The following is a 22,059-nucleotide window of genomic DNA, read 5'->3' as shown; positions in this document are numbered from 1 at the left end:
ATACATAGTACCTCGGCGTGGAACAACGCTGAGTTAATTGAAGTAAACTCGTCTGAAAAAGCAAAGCAATGTTTAGATCGCTCTGGGGCACGCTGAGAGCAAAAAAGGAAATTGCGGCATGTCGGCGGCACCGAAAATCGCTTGGGCGGGATTGCAACTGACAATCAGTCCCTTTAGTGGTTGCGACTGAAGTTCAAGGTGCGTTGATGTCCTAACTCACCCATCAATACCATTGTAGACCACGACAGAATTCCTAAAATTACCTGATGACTGAAACATCTGCGCCATGACCGACTCGTTCATCGCCGTGGCCAGCACTCAGCCGTGATGAGCCGGAAATAGTGTTGGAAAAGTTATCTTCGCCAAAGTAAGTTGTGGAAATCGTCCTTGAGGGACTACACAAAAACGTAGTGACGCAACAATGTACGGGGAGGTTTGCCCAGACCCGCTTCTCTATCAGATCTTCGGAACAGAACTAACTTAAATAAATAGGTGCAGCAACGAAATTTAGAACAAAAGAAATCCTCCCTGCTCCCCACATAGCACCTGACCAGCAGCACTCCACCAGTGGTAATCGCCTTGACCATTTCCCGTCCTACACGCTGCTGCCAGTCGATACATGCACGCGCTCTTGGAAAACAATTGAAGTCATGCCGTTTGCTGGGTCTGATTCGGCCTCGCGCTTGGCATAATATTCTCGAATGCTGAGGATCAAGCGTGGTCCCAGCACACACAGCTGCACGATCTCGAAAATTTCAAGGAAACCAAAATAAATCTGGGATCCCAAGGAATATGGGTTCTGTAGAAATGATGAACCGTTGCAAGCAGAGGTCAATAACAGAATGACATACCCCTGATAACGTTGGGGACAAGTCTCCGCCGATCGTGAAGCAAGAATCAAGAACAAAGCTAGGTGCAGAACTTCAGCGGAAGAAGAAAGCCACATTGGCATTGCGAGCTCACCTCACAAAGTAAACCACATGAGATGTTATCAATACTGTGAAGCCGTCCCCGATAATCCCTCCTGCCGACTGTCGTCTCAATTCACGGAAGTGTTTTACAGCAATCCATAGTGCGAGACATAGTGCGAGGACCTCCCATGTAGTATTGATTATCCAATTAATGGAAACCAAAAGTTGGAAATCTCCTGCGTAGTAGCACTCGTAGGTGCCAGAGAGAATGAGCTCCTCTGGTATTCATCAATAAGCCTGGTGCACGTAGTAAGTCTTTCATCCATAATCAAGCTTACCTGCTGACATATTCCTTGTATTTATTACGTTGACTACTACGTCGGTGACGTTGACAGCCAACAATATTACAACAAGAAATATCAGCACCTTTCTGGATTGTTGATACATGGCGTGTAACCGAGTGACAATGATGACTTGAGTGATGTTTCGGTCAAGACAATATCGCTGATGGATTGCAGCTGGGTAACTTACCGCCCAGTATTGATCGCACGACGACAGCCACCCAAAGTTGAGCGACGGATAAAATGAGGCCTGACAAATCCAGATGGTGATCAGCCTCGGAGGATCACACAATCAAAAGAAACTCACAGCTGTGGAAGTCATGATATTGCACCAGCTGGTCAAGAATCAGACTCACCCCTGCATTGGAGTGCAGTTGATTAAGATGGGAATGGAAAGCATTGGCTCAGAATACTCACTAAATCTGTCAGCGGTATTGTCGGAACAGCCCCTGTATGCTGCCGGTCAGAAGACAGCAACAATGAATATGAGGAGCCATACCTAGAGTCTGGATGCTTGTTGTGGGAGATTATTGATTAGTGCAGTGCCGATCGATTAGCATTCCAAACATACACAGCGTATGATATCCCAAGATAGCGGGCCTAGGATATCGTAAAGTCAGCCTGACTTGCCGACCACACTTACAACGCAAGCTACGTACACTCAGATACAGAGCGGTCATGAGTGACCAGCGTTGCCTCTAAAGAAAATTCGTTGCATTTTCATGTTGTTCTTATGACGTATGACTCTGCTCACCCAAATGAGTTCAACCTATGTAAACCATTCTGAGTGAGATAGATTGTACGACAATGGCATCAACCTACCTCTTGTCCGATAGTCAGGGCTGCAGAAACCATAAGAACGTGAGCCAATCTCGAAATGATCTTGCTCACTCCAATCGTATATGACCCCAGCAGAAGCGACAACTGCAAAACGTTAGATCGAGAGGCACCGTGATTGTCCGACTGGCTCTCTACAGACCATACAAATAGCTGGAAATACGCCAGATATTAATGTCCGGCCAGAAACTGGGATCATTTGAGACTAGAGTCGTATGAATCATAATGCTAGAGGATGGGTGTGAGGGAGCGGCGAAGTTGGTGGATGTATGAAGATGGTGTGAGTACTAGATATACCACCACCCAGCACTTTTATCACCGAAATGAGCATAGCGATATCCGTTCCTGCATTGAATGGCCGAAGGAAGTATTTTTGCATGAGGCCAAGTAGGCAGGGGAACGCAATTCAGAGTTCCTTGATTGAGGGGATGTTGGTTGTGAAGCTGCAAAAGAGTCTGAGTCTGACAAGATGGAATGTTTTTGTTTTTGAACGCCGTAAAGAATTTTTCTCGTCTTGGTGCCATTCTCCAGATAAATGCTTGCTACGGATATATCGATTCAGTTCCCACAGATATCAACGCATAATGTTTGTTCTGGTCCTTAGCATCACTCACCTTATGCGCACCTTCTGGCTATCTGCCTCGGCCCTCGGATCGTCGTGCCTATAATAATGATGTCACGATGTCACTGCACTGACATCAGGAAAAACCCGAAATCGTGAGAGCCATTCAAGTTGTGACCGGGTTAAAGGTTATACGAACCTATCATTATGCACTGCAATATCCAGAGAAAAGTCTAGCTAGAAGGAGCTAAGACGGGACGACAAGTGTTCGGAACCCTCATATGGCTGGTTGTGTGCACCTGTGGTAACGAGCGCTGTGGGAAGCGACACGATAGCAATGGCTTTCGCCTGATGATACAATAGTCAGTGGCATGCAGCGGTAGCCTTAATCCGAGAGAGTGGCACGACTCACGGCCTTCACAAGTTTGGAGTGACCATCGTATTCATCTTACCCAACTGTTGTCAAGTGTGCGTTTGTACACATAATCGGATTCAAGTCTGTTAATGACTTTGGAACCCAGGTTGGCCGCTGCGCGTCCCTTCCTCGTAATTGAGGGTCAGTTGTGTTGTTGCTTGACGAAGAGGTACCCGCGGTTACTGAAATAGCTGGTGTAGAGTTAGCCACTGAGTCCTTCTGTTCGTCGAATGATGCCCGAAGCTTTTCCATGAACTTGAAGGAGACTTTGCCGTTCTGATTTTGAAGAATAGCTTGATTGAATGATTGAACGATTGAACGATAGCTAAGCACTGAGCCTGAAACCCGAGTTTGCCGTATTTTTCAAATTGTACAAGCTCGTTTCATACAACAGTGCAACTTGAGCCCCAGCTGTGAACTCCGGACATGGCCTCCAAAACCGTTGAAATCGCGCGAAATGTCTACTGAAATAAATGCTTTTCACACGTGATGACATACACACGAACTTCGTTTTAGCACGTGTTTTGTCTGCAGCTGTCCCGTCATTATTATACTGACGAGTCTCGCATTCTGACATGCGCCTCAAGTGATACCGTGCTTTACACACTTGTTGAGGTTTGTCTAGCTCAGTCTAGAGTACACTTACTTTCGATCGATACATTACAGACACCCTCCGGATTGATGTCCCAAGTCCACAATGCGACTACGGAGATCTCGAGCACGACACCGCTACACGATGCGGAGAACTCGAGTCCAGCTGCTTATCTGGTCCGTCTGAAACTACAACTCGTACTTAAATAGGAGGAGTACTAACCACAATCCCATGCCAGGCTTCCCGCTTCTGAGCTATCTCAGCAGCACCCTTCTCATATCTCGCGTCTTCATCCTCACATGTACTGGTACCAATACCCTCAGCTGCATGCGCCTTCGTCATGTCCAAATATCACCGCTGTTGTGTCACGCGCCGAGTTCTCAATATCGACTTTGGAGGACTTGGGACCCCGACAGCCTATCAGCGGTTATACTATCTGAGTACCGCCTACCAAAGAGGAACGGGACTCGGGATGCGAATACGAAAAAAAGATAGGAGAATGGAGGCGAGATAGGTTATCCTGCCGTGGCGTGGTAAGGCTTACGAACCTACTCACATGTAACATTGCATGACATCTAGCCCACTTATGTTATGAATATGGGCATTACAGATACGACATAGGAAAGAACTGCCTTCAAGCAAAGTTGCGAGATGTTTCATGGAGAAGAAGAATGAAAAAGAGGACAGCAAGACGAAGATTGCTGCTACCGCTCTGCCCGTCAAGCAATTGTACGTGGACACAGAATGCAGGTAAGATGAGGAGTGGAGAGGTGATGCGATAGCAAGTATCGTTGCAGTGCATGATCTTGCCACGGAACTTCGACTGCGAACCCAATCTGCTATACATGTAACAACACCCAGCATGTAACTTGCTTGCACCAATAAATATTCACGTTGAAGGTCATTGACGAAGCAAAGCTATGAGATGCTCCACATAAAAAGGTACTGATGGAAAAGTGTACGGGGAGGTTCCTTCAGACCCACTTCTCTGTCAAATTTTCGGAACACAACCACCTTAAATAAACAAGTACAGCGATGAAATTTGTAACCAAAAGAAATCCTCCCGGCTTCCCACACAGTACCCTACCAATGGTAACCGCGCCTCGAGCATTTCCCGTCCTACACGCTGCTGCTAGTTGATATATGCACGCGCTCCCGGAAAGCAATCGAAGCCGTGCCTGTTGCTGCGTCGGAGTCGGCCGCGAGCTTGGTATGATATTCCCGAACGCTAAGGATCAGGCGTGGTCCCAGCACAAACGGCACTACCTGAAGTGAGCCATAATAAATCTGAGTTTCCAGGGAATATTGGTTCTGTAGGAATGATGAACCGTTGCATGCAGAGGTCAGCGACAGAATATCATACCTAATAGTAACGTTGGAGACAAGGCTCCGCCGATCGTGAAGCAAGAAACGGCAACAAAGATAAGAGGTGCTGGACTTCAGCAGAAGCGGGGAGCCATATTCAAATTGTACATGTACAGGTTCATTTCATATATGTTTGCTGGCGATGTTTTTGATGAGTGTCGGAGTGCCGGCAGCATTTTATTCAAGTCCTTTGACAAGATAGTCGCGTTGTGTTGGCACGCCGTCAGAAAAGTGAAAAGTGAGCAAGCAAATGCCTAAAACAGACAACTCACCTGCTGCTGATGATGGCATCAGTGTTTCAGGTGCCGTCGGGATGGAATATTACTTGCATAGCTTGCAATCTGCACGGCTTGAATCAAACGAGGTCGTTCTGTTACAAATAACAATTGTATTTTAGGGTCAATCTGTGCAGAACTATATCTGCCCTTGTTCAACTTGTGTATGTAGGTGGATATGAACTCACCCCGGAACTCCTACCGATGATCGATCAATCTCCAACTTTTCCACACATAACCTGCAAACAGACCTGTCTCATCTAAAGTCGTTTCTACATGCTTGGAGGCATTCTCAAGAAGTCAATCAAGACTGCAGAAGCTGTGTGGGGAGGTGGATTGTGATAGCGGATACTCGGCAGGTATACTGGTAGTCATTGGTGGTGAGGCATAATGTATTAAGGCATGCTGGTAGATGGCAGGATTGCAGTGTTGGTAGTCCGTGCGTGGGCTCGCTCCTATATGAACAAATATGATTTGCGGTTCAAAGTCGAACACAAATGGCGCTTGGAGTTCCTTTGGGCGTACTTGACGGGTATTGGTGGCGAGTGTCGTGTCTATATTCTATTGATCAGTCAACCAGTCCCGACACTGTGCGGCACCTAAGAATGACCCAGCCTCACTTGCTTTACTGTCATCGGAATAGCCACTCTATCGTTGTTCGACATCTTCTATTGTCTTGGATCATATCCAGAGGCGGCGATGCATGGAATCGCTGGCGGATCAGGTATGGAGAAGGTCGTTGGAAGAGTGCGGCGATTCTATGGTAGGATGGCTGTGGAATAAGGTGGTGAGGACGATTTTTGATGCTGTTGCAATGGGTGGGTAGAGACTGGTATAACTCGCGTTGAGCGTACCTTTGCATTAGCAGTGTCGATATCTCGCGAGCTGCATGATCCAACTACATCAATACCACAGAACCACACCGACACTCCAGACCTCTTGATAGACCGTCTCCATCGATATCTCTTCCACACACATGATCCACAAAGAGACTCGTCCCATATAAAGTCTTTCCGCATGTTCCGTGACTGAATGCAAGAGGTATTCATGGTGAAAGTCAGTAAGTGAAGTGCGAAAAGTAACTGGAACAGCACACTGAGGCATGATAGGGTATTTGTAAGAGATATTTGTGCTCAAATGCGCTTGGCATGGACACTTTGGATTCCATGGCCTGAGCGCTGTTCGCATTTTTTGTTGGCAAAGATGGCGGGTGCATATGTCACAATTAACGTTCAAACGTTCACCAGTAAGGACCTGTTGAGTACGTGGCCTGACCGAAGGCCTGGCTGAACTCGGTTTAAAATCAACATGAATCCAACGATATGATGAGGAATGAAGTCTGCCAGGCTAACAAGTACCTTTGTCACGGTAACCGACTCGGAATTTGCCGTTAGCATTCATTTACCATCATGATGCGGCCCGCTGAGCCTTGCGAAGTTCGAACCGCCTTGGAGGTCGCACTCGCGACATCCCAAAACCATGAAGCATAGAGCGATTAGTTGATTAGTGACAACCGTAGAATTTCAAATATAGAGGCAGAGGAAAGGGTGGAATGCTGGAGAAGAATACATGAGTGAGTGTTATAAGAGTCGAACTAGGGACAAAGTCTCAGCGTCTAAAGAGAACTGCTAGTCATTATTAATACCTAGGGACAAAGTCTAGAGACACATTATGGTGAGACTAAGCCAGCGTGAAGAACAAACGAAAACATACCTCAGCGTCTAAAGAGAACTGCTGAGGTACGACCAAACAATGGCGATGAACATATTAGGTGAATTACGTAAGGAGTCCTTGATGACAAAGAGAAAAGGAAATGAGAAAATAGAGGAGTATCGATGTTGAATACAACACGCCCCCTCAACGAGATACAAGTGACAGGCCAGTGCGATGTTGCACGAATATTGGACGCGGGAGGATCTTAGTAAAAATGTCGGAGGTGTTTTTGTGTGTGGAGAGCCATACTGGTAAGAATGTTCCTTCTTCGATGTGGCGACGAATGAAGTGATAACACAAGTCTATGTGTTTGGTTCGTATGTGATTAGCGGCTTCCTTCGAGAGTGCAATGGCCCCTGCGTTATCGGTGAATAGTCGAAGAGGAAGGGTGATAGGGATTTCAACACATTTGAAAAATGACTTTAACCAGAGTCCGTCCTGTATTGCGGCAGTCAACGCCATGTACTCAGCCTCAGTCGACGAAAGCGCGTGAGTGGTTTGTTTCTTTGCTGAGTGTGAAACCGGACCCCCGTTGAAGAATCATATGTAGCCAGAGACTGAAATCCGGTCTTCCGGGCACGAGGCCCAATCGGAATCGCTAAAACCATGGAGCATTGGATTGGTGCTGGTTCCCCCATAGTGGGTTCGCATGTGTAGGGTACCAGCGAGGTATCGTAGGACGTGCTTGGCAGCTGTGTAGTGACAGGGATCAGGAGATGCGTTATGCTGCGCGAGCCGCATGACAGTATGTGCAATGTCCGGTCTGGTGTACATGGCGAGGTACAGGAGTTCACCGACAATTTTCTGATATTCGGATTCGAGGTTGTCAACGTGAGGGTGGATGTCAGTGGGGCGTCCAAATGGGAAGTTGGGATCCATGGGGAGGGACACGTGATTGCACTCGGACATGCCATGCTCTTGTAGTAGGTAGATAATGTAATCTTCCTGGTGCATCCAGAGGTCGCGCGTCCGTCGGTCGCGAATGAATTGAATGCCGAGATACTCAGTGACAGGCCCCAGATCAGTGATCCCAAAACGTTCTGCGATCTTCGCTTTGGTTTCGTTAAGGAACTTGCGATTGTTCACCCCCGCTAAACCGTCGTCGACGTGCCATGCGATGATGCAAATGATGCACACCCCCTCGCTATTAACGTGGTCAAAGATGAACACTGCGTAGTCTGCCTCGCAACAGAGGAAGCCCAAGCTGGTGAGTACTGCCCGAAGTAGCTCATACCAGTCATAGGCCGCCTGTTTCAACCCGTATAGAGACGACAAGAGGTGCGCAATGAGACATTGACCATTCGGCCCAAGTCGTTCGAAGCCGGGAGGTTGGCGCATGTATACATCCTCCTGTAACTTGCCCCATAGAAAGGCCCTGCGCGCATCGAAGCAGTCGAGCTCCCAGTCGTTGGCTGTGGCATAGGCTGAGAGAATGCGGATGGAGGCTGATTTTGCAACAGGTGCAAATGTTTTTCCAAAGTCGACGCCAGGAATTTGGGAAAAGCCTTGAGCTACGAGCCTCGCTTTGAAGACAGGGCCGCCCTTAAGGTCCTCCTTAAACTCCAAGACCCAACGGCATCCTATCGCACGACGTTCCTCCGGTAGGTCGACGAGTTCGTACACATTCATTTCCGACATGAGGTTGATTTCTTTGTGCATGGCGGCTAACCAATGATCGGAGTCAGGCCGTCGCATGGCCTCATGGTACGTCGCAGGAGGGACTTTGAGATTGTAGCCAGCAGCAAGGGGGTTACGGCGCACGTCGCTGCGTACTGACAGGCAAGCCACTTCGACAGCGATCAGGTTTGCGATGACTTGGGGGAACCCTATCTCCTCATCATTGGGTACGATCGCGTCGGGATCAACGACGATGGGTGGTGGTGTGGACTCTTGTAAACTTGACCTTTGGCAGTAGGTAATGGTATACGTGAAGATCGTCGAGCTGGTGGGGGAGCGGGAGGTTGCGTTGGAGCGTTGGATGCAGGTTGGGTGGATGATGATGGTGAAGGGGTTAATGGTGCAGGAGCGTGCGTGACGGCCTCGTCGTTGTCGTTGTCGCTATCAGGGAATGGGTGGTTGGAAAAGCCGTCGTCAAAAATAATGTCCCTGGAGTTAAAGAAAGCACCTGTTACAACATCCCGACAACGCCACACCTTTACACCAGGGGGATAACCCACGAAAATAGCCTCCCTCAACCGTGGACCTAACTTCTCTTGAAGTTCGGATGGGATCCGCGCAAAGCAGCGTGCACCGAATACACGAAGGTGGGTGAGGGTGGGTTGAGTCTTGTTCAACATTTCATATGGGGTGCGTCTGGGTGGCAAAGCGCGTGATTCCGTCCTGTTAAACAAGTATGCTGCGGTAAGTGCAGCTTCACCCTAAAATGTGCATGGTAGTCGAGCGTGATCCAACATCGCATACATGCGTCCCTCTATGGTTCTCATCACCCGTTCAGCCTTTCCATTCTGTTGGTGCGCATACGGTGCGGAGCACTGCCGTTCGATGCCCGCAGATTCCAGTGCGTGCGTAAATGCGTCGTTGATGAACTCGCCCCCGTTGTCGGAACGAAACATTTTGACTCGAAGTCCTGATAGGTTCTCCCATTTAGCTTTAATAGTCGTCCAGGCTTGAAGCGCCTGATCTTTTGATGCGAGGAGTTGTAGATTCAGGACATGGGTGTGATCATCAAGGAATACAATGAAGTAGCGTTTGGAATGCGGAGTGAGAACGGGGATCGGTCCACAAACATCAGAGTGCATGAGATCGAGAAAGCGAGGTGCACGATCTGTTTCTGATGGATGGAAGGGAAGGTGAGGGTGCTTAGCCAAGATGCATGATTCGCACGTAGTGAGGGGAGCAGCGGAATCGAACGTGACACCTTTAGCAACTTTATCGAGTCGGGCGACAGCATTTCGTCCAACATGTCCGAGTCTCGCATGCCAGAGATCGAGGGTGAGCGGGACATGGGTGAAAGCTGTAAATTCCACGCCCTGAGGTGGTGGAAGAGTCGCCTCGGTGAAAGGAATGAATGTGATATCAACCGCGTACAGTTTGCCTGTGGCGGGAATGGCCCCGAGTTTGTCATTGTTGTACGCGAGTTCACACGCCATGTTCGATTTGAAGCTGACGTCCCATCCCTTGGAGTTCATGCTGGACACGGAGAGGAGATTGAGCATGGCATTTGGCGCATGCAAGCAGTTCGATAACTTCACGCACAGTCGTCGTTTGCCGATGGTAAGCCAACCCATGCACATCCCTCGTCCTGTTGTCTCAAGTATCCCATGGTTCGCAGTGTGTACTGGAACAGTCTCGGCCGTAGAGTATGTATGGAAAAAACGGCGGTCTTTGACAAGTGTGACTGTTGTGCCTGAGTCCAATATGGTAGCGAAGGGGAGTGAGATGGCGCACGAGACTTCATCGGGAAGTTGAGCGATGGATGCAAAAGAGACGTCTGTATAGAGACTTGAGAGGCTCTCTGCAGTCACTACTGCTGCGATGACAGGAGTTGAAGAAGGTGCTGCCACAGTGACTGCGGCAGTCTCCTTTTTCTTGTTCCGCATCCACGGAGCTTGACCCTCCATGCCTCCTCCCTTTCCATAGCAGTGCTCATGGTCGTGGTCTCCTTTATTACACCCGGGCATTGTACAGAAAATTCCCTGAGGATTGTACTTATGTTTGCGAAGCCCGGTGATGGTATTGATGCTCGAAGGATTACCCGCCATCGTCGTGACTGCATTGGCATATTCAGACCCTGGGCGTGCAGAATGAACCGCTTGTGCGTGCACGTGACGTGCGGCTTCAGCTGTAATGCGGTAGATGCAACTCTCGACGGTGAAGGTGGAAGGTTTGTCAGCAGTAGCCGTCATGACTTCATCATGCATGCGTTGTTTCAACATCGATCGGAACTGTTGCCAGATGGGTGTTTGGGGAAGTCCAATGAGTAGACTGTAGATTGCATCTGCATCACGTAGTGGAGCACCAGCGTCACGAAGTCGTTCACGAATCACTGCGTGTTGTCCAACATAACTGGTGGCATCCGCCGAGTCCTTCATCCGAAGGGCATCGAGTCGTTGACGAAGTTGATACTGACTGCTGGTGTCTGTGCGATTGAAATGTTCTGCGAGGATCTGCCAGGCTTTTCGAGCTGATACAGTGTGAGAATGAGATACAAGGGCACCAACGTGAGCACTAAGACGGCGTGTGATTAGGTCCTTAGCCTTGACGTCATTGATCAGCCATTCGCGCATCTTCTTCTTCTCATCGTCTGTGATGTTGTTTGGGTCTACAGCAGTAGGCATGAAGGATGGAATTCCGAGAAGGTCTGTAGGATCAGAGTTCGTGTTGACGTGACACCAAAGATCGTCACAGGCAAGTGAGTATTGAATCTTTGTCGACCATCCAACATAATTCTCTGAGCCCAGCAACTCGGGGATATGATCTAGTTTTCCCATAGCGATACCGCCGTGAGGGATCAGAAGAGATGTGATGAAGTACGTGAGCAGCGAGATAGCGCGAGTGGATTTTTTGTCCTAAGAGTTCGGTTTATGGCTCAATAAGAGCCAGGGCTCATAACCTATAAGAGTCGAACTAGGGACAAATTCTCAGCGTCTAAAGAGAACTGCTAGTCATTATTAATACCTAGGGACAAAGTCTAGAGACACATTATGGTGAGACTAAGCCAGCGTGAAGAACAAACGAAAACATACCTCAGCGTCTAAAGAGAACTGCTGAGGTACGCACCTGTACTTGACCAGATGATGCATAACCATGTCTGGTAAGAAATTGTATGGTTATGCATGGCTGTCTGTAGTCCTTGATGGGTGAGCCCTTATGCATAATGGATTCCCACCATGCATAATGCTGCTGGTGATGATCAGGTACACTTTGGGTATCCACTTTGTGCAAGACACATCCTATTTTGGTCACCACATCATGTTAGGCTCCACATTATTCCCACACATCACATGTTCGCATTTTTCAGCCCCACAGTGTGGGAATTACCCACCTGGGTAACACCATATATGGTACATATTAGTAACGATCATGACATACCATACCTGTTACTAAGTAGGGGCGAAATCTTATGCTGCAGCACTTCAGCAATAGCTGCAGCACTCAACAGTGACTTCGTAGAACTACAGAGGGATCGGTACCATAGATTATAGGGTAGATAGATAATAGGGTAGATATGATAAGATCTCATCTAATCTGGTCACATGCCTTTTAGACTCCGCAAAATCAACACCGCTTCGGCCAGGCAATTACGCCCGCAACGTCCGCACTATTTCCCACACTTCTATTCCCTTCACGCTCATCGTCGTGCACGATGAGCACCATATTTCACTCATTTTACTCGTTCTCTTCACACCTTTTGCGTCATCCATATCACCATTATGGCTGATGACGTCCACGGCACTCAACGGCACTCAACGGCACTCCCGCACCTCGCAAAGCTTCAGTGCTCAACGCTCAGCGCTCATGCCCATCCTCGTGCCCATCCTCGTGCCCATCCTCGCGTCCATCCTTGTGCCCATCCTCGCGCCCATCCTCGCGCCCATCCTCGCGTCCATCCTCGTGCTCAACCTCGTGCCCATCCTCTGTCATGCTACCTTGCCGCAAGCAGAACACGACGACCTCTTCGCAGGTTACAATGTCTCATAGTTGACTTGTCTTCTCGTGCCCAACCTCGCGCCCATCCCCTGTCATGCTACCTTGCTGCAAGCAGAACACGACAACCTCTTCGCAGGTTACAATGTCTCATAGTTGACTTGTCGTTCAAGATCCGCGCCAGTGATTCATACCAGTACCGCATCTCACCAGCACGGACCGCTCTTCAGACCTTCTTCGACAATGAACTTGTTTGGGCACTTGTCCGTTGTTCATAGCAAGTACTTTGCTATTCACCTTGCAGTATGTTGTGCTACATAGAATTTCTGACTCGCATCTCGCACTTTAAAAATGTATTTAACTAACAATCTACATTTTCATGTCTATCCGCTACTCTCGTCCGAATATCTATCCGATACTCTCATCCGAACTCGACTCGCTTGAGTCGATTATCACCTCGGCACTTTTTTTGGCAGTAGGCGCAGTTCTTTGCTTCCTTGGAATGTACACAACTTCGCCGCGTGCCTGGCGGGCTCGATTATCTGTCATGCGCTGTGAAAGCTCCTCCTCTGACAGAGACACCCATTTGCATTGATTAGACTGAAGAGCATCCAACAACGTCTGAACCTGATTCCTGCCACCAATCTTACTGGGATTCTGCACCGCTCCTGAAAGTGGCCAGTTAATGAGCGCAACACCGCAGTGTTCAACTATAGCACGTTCGTAATTCCTATAGTTCATTTTCATCTTGCGCAAGTCGTTCTTTTCGAGCAGAATAAATCCTGCAAGCCATTGATCAGCTATTAGATGTCAAAAGGTAGCAAAAACCTACCAAGTCCGTCTTGAATCAATTCACGGCACTCAGCGATGAGCTTATTGAGCGGGCGGGAGTTGTTGCTTATTACGTGTTCATCTGTATGCCTCCAGTCAAAAGACCCATCGAGAGATGCTGAAAAAATACGTACCGAGCTTGCCAACCACAAACGCTTCTAGCTTAAGGCCGAGATGTTGAGGTTCGACTCTGAGAATACTTGAAACAAACTTCTGTGCCTTCTCGGTGAAAAAGATTTTCGGCTCCGAGAGATCTTCGATCCCACCACGCACAGCAATATAGAAACCTTCCATACCCGTACGAGCACAGAGTGCTGTCCACTAGATGACGAGGGGCACATGCAGTGAGTGAAGGCATATTACAAGACTACACGCAGCACCTACCTCACGATCCATGGACGTGAATGCGGCATTCATGTCATGCCGAACGGCCTTTGGATTAGCACGTGCAGCACTGCTCTTTTCTTGACGAGCCTGGAGCACCTGGGCATTGTAAACGCGCTTCTCTGCCACTGTGAGCCGTCCGTAAGCACGCAAGAGACCAGCTTTATTCTCTGCAATGAAATTTGTCAGCTTAATGCGCTCCCCCTTCTCGAGGCCTAAGGTACAAGTCAGTTGATAATATCCTTAAGTTACATTAAAAAATAGTTACCGTCATTAGCATCCTGAAGCTTTGCTCTCACGAATGCATTCCATGCATTGACACGTCTATTCTGCATCAACATGCGACTCCGCAAAAATAGTTGACTCCTCGTCCACTTGAGTGAGCTATAGCAATAAATTAATAGCGACCCAAATATTACTTTTAAGTATAGCTCACCGGCCATGTTTTTGAGCTAAATCACAAGCTTCCCTCTCGTATGAGTCCTTTGCGACATCCAAGTCGTCTACCAACTCTTGTTGGCGGCGGCGGCATTCCACTTTCTGGGATTGTGTAAGGCGAGGACGAACACGCTGATTTTTTATGGTGGAATGTGGCGCCATGGCACAGAAATTTGAGACGCTGAATATCCCTGGAGACGGAGTGAGATTCACGATGCTTTTATACTCAGGTCTTAGCATGTAGAGTAATGTCAGCAGCGAGTATATTAAAAAAATTGATCACTACACGAGGCTGAGCTAGGTACCATGACCAAACAGAGTTAGTGGTGTCGCAATCTATAGAACACGGGCTTTAAACAAAAATCAGCATTGACTAAAAAAGCTCCGATATATATCACAACTCACCTGAAGAAAAATATTGACGGGTCGCACAAGTCATGACATTAATGAGAGAATCATGCCGATCTTCAGGAATGTTCTCCTTCACAAGAATAGCCCTCCAGCCCTGGGGACCATAACCCTCTGACTGATAGATGCAGCGCCATATTTCAGTCAATGCGGTGTGGTCAAAACGAATCCCCGAAAGAATGGTACTAATTTCATGACTAATGCGGTGGTAATCCGGGTGTTGACCAGGAGGTGGATCGGATGCCATAAGATAAATATGGTTCGTCACTGAAACGCCGTCCTGAACGGAGCGCAACGTGGTTTGCATCTGTACCGAATTGGCTGCGCGTCTGTTGTTGATGCGAGAGTTTGAGCGGCCAGTGACCTAGCATGATGAAAGGTACTGTTAGAAACTTGCATGAAAGCTTGTGGTTAGTGGGAACATGCCTTGGAGTTAGTAACAGCGGGGTCAGGCGCAGTGGAGACTTGACGGTCAGCTGCTAGGATGAAAGGAGGCGCCATTGGAAGAGGAGGGGAAATACCCAGACTCCGAGTGACCTTAATGCGTGATGTCGATGGAGAAGGACGAACGTCTGGACCAACAGCGGGGTCAGGCGCAGTGGAGACTTGACGGTCAGCTGCTAGGATGAAAGGAGGCGCCATTGGAAGAGGAGGGGAAATACCCAGACTCCGAGTGACCTTAATGCGTGATGTCGATGGAGAAGGACGAACGTCTGGACCAACAGCGGGGTCAGGCGCAGTGGAGACTTGACGGTCAGCTGCTAGGATGAAAGGAGGCGCCATTGGAAGAGGAGGGGATATACCCAGACTGCGAGTGACCTTAATGCGTGACGTCGATGGAGAAGGACGAACGTCCGGACCCTCCCTCTCAGTAACAGCGGGGTCAGGCGCAATGGAGACTTGTTGGTGACGGTCAGCTGCTAGGATGAATGGAGGCGCCATTGGAGGAGGAGGGGAAATACCCAGGCTCCGATTGACCTTAATGCGTGACGTCGATGGAGAAGGACAAACGTCCGGACCCTCCCTCTCAGCAATGCGCGGTGTCAAACACCTCGCTGTCACCTTCTCAACGCGCGGCGTCAAACGCCTCGCTGTCACAGCACTGCCCAGAATATCTCCTCCAGAAATATCACCCCCTGAAGATCCCTCGAGATTGAGCTGTTGTGATATTGGAGTGGACATGAAGTTTGGGTCGTCGAAAGTGAGATCGTTTGTTTCCAGAGTGCCTGTCGATGGGCTCCACGAAGACGGTGCACCGAGTAACGAAATTGTCGAGACTTCGCTGCTGTCATGAGATTGTGAAAACGACAAGACTTCACTAGTGTCGCGAGGTTGAGAATCAAGGAGACGATACCCTGTGCTTAGAGGATTGGGAAATAACAGCGAGTTAGATAGGAATGGAGGTGATCGCACTGTACGAGTGGCACATTTCGTATCGAACTTTGCAATTCCTACACGGACATCAGTATGCATATCGATGGTAATTGCTATCTTTGTTGCTACTTACTTTTCATCATTGCTCTGGGAAGTTTAACCTTATCCCAACTGAACCACCGCTGGCGAACGAGAGGTGCGACCTCCACAATGAAAATTTTGTGGATCTTTAGCAGACCATCTAACTCAGGCTCCTTGATTGGGGATGACGCCAACAGCGCGGTTGTGATCGTAGGCAGAGAGCAACCAACACCACGCAATTTATTGAATGTGAATGAAGCAGCAATCTTGAGCTCGAAGACATCTTTCTAGAGTAGATAGCGAGGTGTGGCCTTTAATAGTTGATTGATATAATGATTTAATTGAATACATACCGCTTCTCCTTGCAAATCAAGGTAGTCCAGACGAGATTCTCTTGGGGTGAATGAAGACATGTTGGATGCAGAGACTTGTGCAGGTTCAGAATGAAATAGAAAGACAATGAACGACTTGTGAACGTTTGAACAACGGCAGCGTTATTACGTCGTAACTCATAACTGATGATCTGATCACTAATGATGTAAGTTCAACAGTGCAACTTCAAGATTCTTGTGTCGTCTGCACCTACTGATTTTGGGAGCATCCTCGAACCAGAAGATGTCGATGTCGATAGACTTCAGCTCTATCCACGTCTATTCTTGCGCCATCTGCACCTACTGATTTTTGGAGCGTCCAACGGACTTCAGCTTCATTCACATCTATTCTTGCGCTGTCTGTACCTACTGATTTTTGTTCACATCTATTCTTGCGCCGTCTGTATCTACTGATTTTTGGAGCGTCCTCGAACCAGAAGATGTCGATGTCGACAGATTTCAGCTTCAACCGCTTCTATTCTTCTATACTATGCAAGAAACATGATATGTAAGTACCTAAGTAATGAGACGCGATACAAGTTCGCCTAATCGTGTCGTTTCCTCCCTCACCATATCTTCGTCGTCGTCGTCATCAACATCTCCCAGGGCGCTATCTAGACAGCTTCCATCCTCAAGTTCAATTGGATCGGGGGCCTGCGGTAGTGGTTCTCCAGTAAAATGAGGGAGTTGATAGATTTTGTGAAGGCGCTGGCGATGGATATTGTTGGTGCGGTGGTGCTTGGCATACACGTCCTTCAATTCGGCCACTAGGAGGGGATCTTTAGTCGCGAGTATGATAGCACTGCGAATCTTGTTGTCATCATGGTCAATCCAATGAGCGAGCCGTCGAATCTCCACATTAAGGCGCAATATTTCCTCATGTGCCCGCGTGACCTTGAAATATTTTGTGGCCATGTCTCGATTCTCAGGAACGGTCCAAGGTTTGGCGAGTACATCGTAGCGTGAGTACTTCAGAAGTGAAAATTCTCCAAGGGACGCATAACCAACAACTTCGGAATAGTCGAGCACTGGCCGAGGAGGATGTTGGATTGGGGCAAGTGCGTTGTACTTCTCCAATGCTGAGCGAATGGCTGCTGAACGGCGCGTGATGGCTTTGGAAATGTACTTGCGCATTTTATACCCTATGGGAATTAAACATTAGTGAACCCTGCCACCAAAAATTGTGCGCCTACCTGTACCGGCGAGATTGGCCTTTGACAGTTCAAACAGACGTTGTACAACCAAGCCTTCCAGTTCCTCCACCACGCGAACAAAGCGGCGTTCATGAAAGTACTTCAAAGCCGTCGTATACTCAGGACATTCAGGTGTCCAGCGCTGCCGAATATCATGCCGGCGCTCAAAATCGGCAACAACATTCAATTGTAATTCATATCTTCGAAGTGCGGCAGCATAATCAGCTTCAAATGCCTTCGAATGATGGCGTGTGGCAGCGTTGAGACCCGAGGTATGCGTAAAGTTGGTAGGCGTGTAAGTGAGGAATGGAATCGAAGTGACACTGCCGTACATCGCTCTAGGGGTGCCAGCATTAGAAAAATCCCACAAATTATGGCGCCAAAAACAAACTCTGCATGTTTCAACTTCTCGAGGTTCTCAACATAAGCAACGGCAATAGCGTCCGCCGTGGGCTCGGTGGCCACTTGGCCTAGGTATTCTGATTCCTCGTCTCGCCATTTGAGAAAGTCTGCGTCGACAAGATCCTTGCGTTGCTTGAATTCCTCAATCTCAACAGAGTAACGCTCGATGATTTGCAGGGCTTGAACATAGTTGTTATAAAGAAAGCGACCTAAAAACGTTAAGCAAGATGTAACGTAGCCATACTGATTCGTACTTAGCTCGAGGTACTTGTCCGTGTCTCACTTTTCGAAGTGAAGATCAAGGAATTGTACCCAGTGAAAGTGTGAAGCGTGCCGTATCAACGGCGCAGTACTGTTCGAGCTTGCGAAGATGCGCTCGCATGTTTCTAAATCTTCAATGCCAAGGCCAGCCAAATACAAAGGATGGTTTTCAAGTTGACAGCGACGATTGTGGGAAAATCCATGGAATGCGTTGACGACAAGTTGTAGACGTAGCTCCTCGGCTTTGCATCCAATCGAGCTAGCAGCAATAGTTTTCCTTGACGAGCACGCGATGTCATGACCGATCGCTTGGTCATTTCCGCATACATCAAGCACTTTATTGACGGCAGCAAGTCCATATTTTGCACTGTTAATAATAAATTGAAGGAAGAAGATAAATCCACAAAATATTAACGTACAGCTCGCCACTGTGCGCCATCTCTGTGACACATTCAATGAACCCATGACGGCAGGCGACAAGAAAGATGCCCGTCTGATCAAATACCACAATCTTATTTTCTTCAACGGCTTTGGCAGCGGTCCAGTTCTCGGTGCACGATACAGTTGTTTGAGGTGCAGAACGATTATTACGCACATCATCCTTGAAGTGCTCGACATCGGCCTGAGGGATGAAGTAACGACTGCGGAATATACGTGGGTCAGACGTTCCTGAGCCATCCAGTCGTTTTGCAGAGAAATTCCCATCCATGCAGTGAAGGCGGTGTGGTATTAATATTGGCTCATTTGGTTGCTTCACATTATGCCGTCAGTAACGATATCAGAGACATACACACTGTTGAGACTTACCTCAAATGTACAGCATGGGCACGCGCCAGACATGGGCCAATTCTCGTGGTCCCTGTCAAGTGACTGATCAATGCGCAGGCGTACACACCGTAGAATATTCAAGTAGACATCAAACGCTATTGAAAATTGTTCGCGCAGTTGTTGAAAATAAGTCACCTGCCAGTGCGTTGTGTGAATGAATGATTAATATAATAAAGGATAAACGTACATTGTGTAAGGTGCATAAGACTTTCGTAAACGCTTGAATGCTAAACAATGATTGGAATCGTCGGATCTGGCGGTAAAGTTCCAAACATTGTAACCGAATAGCGACGGTAGGCTGAAGCGGAGAGCATCCGAGAAGTCCTATACGCAGAAGGGATGAGTTGGCAGGCTCGTCAACATGTTGCTGGATGGCAATAGAAGGTGTATATTCTAGAAAGCTAATTAGTACTAGGAAGATTGTAACATGCATCCATCCTGCACTTACCTGAAATGCCGACTGCGGTAACATGAAATATAGAATGAGGTGCAGGGTCGTTTGGATTCTCTCGTAAATGAGAGTGCTTCCAAGCAAGGTAATTGTCAACAAGCGCAGGAAGCTGCTCTTGCCAGGCAGCATGAGCCCGTTGATGACGCTGTGTTCAAGATCGTATATCATGGCGTCCATGAATATTAGGGTCTCTGTAGAGAATGTGAATGATGAGTTAACAATAGAAAAACATGAAGGCTTACCGCTGTCGTGCGCATCTCCTGAGAAATTCTGATACCAAAGGACCACCTGACTCCACCTCGTTGTTGTAGTCTTCATCGTCATCATTGAACGTCGTATCTCCAAAGTCCATAGGCTCGGAAAAGTCAGGACCTGCCTCCAACTGAGCCTCGGCAACAAGCTCTCGCATGCGTTGGATATTTTCTGTTGAGATAGGTAAATTTTAAAGGCAACTAGAACTACCAAAACATACCTCGTGTTTCTTGACGTTGCCTTGCCTCTCTTGATAGCCGCTCCTGGCGAATTTTTGTGAGAGATGCAGTACTGGTGTGAATCTTCAATGATGAGTCGACTAGAGACATTGTAACCCGTGAGGAGGTTGACATGTTCTGCTTGCGGCGGCCCATGATGGTGGTAAAAAGGACAAGTGAGGAAGAGATTAAGCTACACACCTATATATCACGCCACATGTCAGTTCACACGAGGTAGCATGGCAGAGGATGGGCACAAGGATGGGCGCGAGGATGGGCACAAGGATGGACGCGAGGATGGGCACGAGGATGGGCACGAGGATGGGCATGAGCGCTGAGCGTTGAGCACTGAAGCTTTGCGAGGTGCGGGAGTGCCGTTGAGTGCCGTTGAGTGCCGTGGACGTCATCAGCCATAATGGTGATATGGATGACGCAAAAGGTGTGAAGAGAACGAGTAAAATGAGTGAAATATGGTGCTCATCGTGCACGACGATGAGCGTGAAGGGAATAGAAGTGTGGGAAATAGTGCGGACGTTGCGGGCGTAATTGCCTGGCCGAAGCGGTGTTGATTTTGCGGAGTCTAAAAGGCATGTGACCAGATTAGATGAGATCTTATCATATCTACCCTATTATCTATCTACCCTATAATCTATGGTACCGATCCCTCTGTAGTTCTACGAAGTCACTGTTGAGTGCTGCAGCTATTGCTGAAGTGCTGCAGCATAAGATTTCGCCCCTACTTAGTAACAGGTATGGTATGTCATGATCGTTACTAATATGTACCATATATGGTGTTACCCAGGTGGAATTACCCCACAACACCAAAAACATCGCCCATTTTGGGAATCTCCACAATATCAATTATTCCCACACCCTCCCCACCTCACTGCAGCTTCACCACTACACCACAATAGGTCCTCCCTTGTATTTAAGTAGTAGTTTGGTATATACATGTATAATATTATATAATAGACCGCTTTTTTTGTCTATTTGTGTGCCTGCTCCTCCTCCAGGGCCTTTTCAAAATAGGGTAGGGTACAGAACATTTTCGCACTTTTGCCCCTTTGATAGGGGTGTGTTCTATTATATTCAGAACATGTTTATGAGCATATATGAGTAGATTCCCATCTTTATTTGACCCTCTGAAGTGTCCTACATCAATAGATATAGCACATATGCAATAAAACACAGAATATGCTCCCATTTAATTATTTCTAGGTGAACAGACTTGTAAAAATGATTACCAACATCTATTCAACAATAGGAACAATGTATCAGGAGCCCAGGACCATAGGATAATCCCCTGTTGCATGGTGTGCCCCCCCTCTCCTGGTGGTTTGCCCCCTGTGAAAATTTTCCCTGTAGGACCGGACCTCAATTGAGGTAGGGGGTCTATTTTTATGTATATATTTAGTAGTTCTATCATATAGCTGACCCAGGACACACATAGGATCCTGCTACAGGAACAAAAACATAGAAAATCGCATTTTTGACACTTTTGATGTTTTTCAGTATCTTACACTTGCACAACTGACCAGGCCTGCTCATACATGATCAGTAGTACATTCACAAATATGTTTTATGCCAAGGATCAGCCCTATCTCATGTACAGGGGGTATTTCTACTGATAAGGAGCCTACATAGTGTTCAAGCCTGTGATAAGTGATCTAAAACCTGGGATATGTCCCATATATGCCCCTGATGATAGATTTAAAGTTTTAGAAAGATCCATTAAGGACTGACTGAATGGCAAGTAAAATCACATATGTGTGAAAAGTGACAATTGACATCTTTTCACACAAAGTTACATTTATATATGATACAGCTCAAACATTTCATTGAAAATATGTAGGATACAAGGTAGACTACTGAATGAACCTATACTACATACTGCCCTGAGGTTGAAGGGTGGTGGAAGGGATGTGGTGTATATCTGAGTTGACCTAGCA

The 22,059-nt window shown here is 47.7% G+C and overlaps 5 protein-coding genes across 5 annotated transcripts; 1 reads left to right on the top strand and 4 right to left on the bottom strand.

Moving 5' to 3' along the window:
- Positions 1–2,699: 2,699 nt before the first annotated feature.
- DEU56DRAFT_898666 (uncharacterized protein) lies at positions 2,700–4,000 on the bottom strand (the record flags this gene model as incomplete). The annotated part of the gene is made up of 8 exons (XM_041356469.1): positions 2,700–2,751; positions 2,851–2,863; positions 2,951–2,999; positions 3,064–3,098; positions 3,132–3,404; positions 3,565–3,672; positions 3,713–3,823; positions 3,877–4,000. 8 exons carry the CDS (start codon positions 3,998–4,000, stop codon positions 2,700–2,702), a joined length of 765 nt encoding a protein of 254 aa, XP_041212850.1.
- Positions 4,001–10,265: 6,265 nt separating this feature from the next.
- Positions 10,266–10,658, bottom strand: DEU56DRAFT_697020 (uncharacterized protein; the record flags this gene model as incomplete). The annotated part of the gene is made up of 1 exon (XM_041347243.1): positions 10,266–10,658. A coding segment is annotated over one exon (393 nt), but the record flags the coding sequence as incomplete, so codon positions are not given.
- Positions 10,659–11,778: 1,120 nt separating this feature from the next.
- On the top strand, positions 11,779–12,672 carry DEU56DRAFT_752441 (uncharacterized protein; the record flags this gene model as incomplete). Its single annotated transcript, XM_041349636.1, has 3 exons — positions 11,779–11,831; positions 11,889–11,977; positions 12,239–12,672. The coding sequence occupies 3 exons, from the start codon at positions 11,779–11,781 to the stop codon at positions 12,670–12,672; spliced, it is 576 nt and encodes a 191-aa protein (XP_041212848.1).
- A 633-nt stretch (positions 12,673–13,305) lies between these two features.
- On the bottom strand, positions 13,306–14,216 carry DEU56DRAFT_693515 (uncharacterized protein; the record flags this gene model as incomplete). Its single annotated transcript, XM_041347179.1, is given in 5 exon segments — positions 13,306–13,400; positions 13,451–13,515; positions 13,580–13,770; positions 13,789–14,048; positions 14,102–14,216. Coding segments are annotated over 5 exon segments (726 nt in total), but the record flags the coding sequence as incomplete, so codon positions are not given.
- Positions 14,217–17,021: 2,805 nt separating this feature from the next.
- On the bottom strand, positions 17,022–19,070 carry DEU56DRAFT_869106 (uncharacterized protein; the record flags this gene model as incomplete). Its single annotated transcript, XM_041355533.1, has 7 exons — positions 17,022–17,474; positions 17,514–17,647; positions 17,699–17,923; positions 18,031–18,309; positions 18,541–18,728; positions 18,781–19,002; positions 19,027–19,070. 7 exons carry the CDS (start codon positions 19,068–19,070, stop codon positions 17,022–17,024), a joined length of 1,545 nt encoding a protein of 514 aa, XP_041212846.1.
- Positions 19,071–22,059: the final 2,989 nt, after the last annotated feature.

This window comes from Suillus clintonianus, assembly GCF_016758775.1.
Source record: "Suillus clintonianus strain FC179 chromosome Unknown DEU56scaffold_9, whole genome shotgun sequence".
NCBI lineage: Eukaryota > Fungi > Basidiomycota > Agaricomycetes > Boletales > Suillaceae > Suillus > Suillus clintonianus.
The sequence above is the reverse complement of the archived record's forward strand: the minus strand, read 5'-3'. Positions and strand labels throughout refer to the sequence as shown.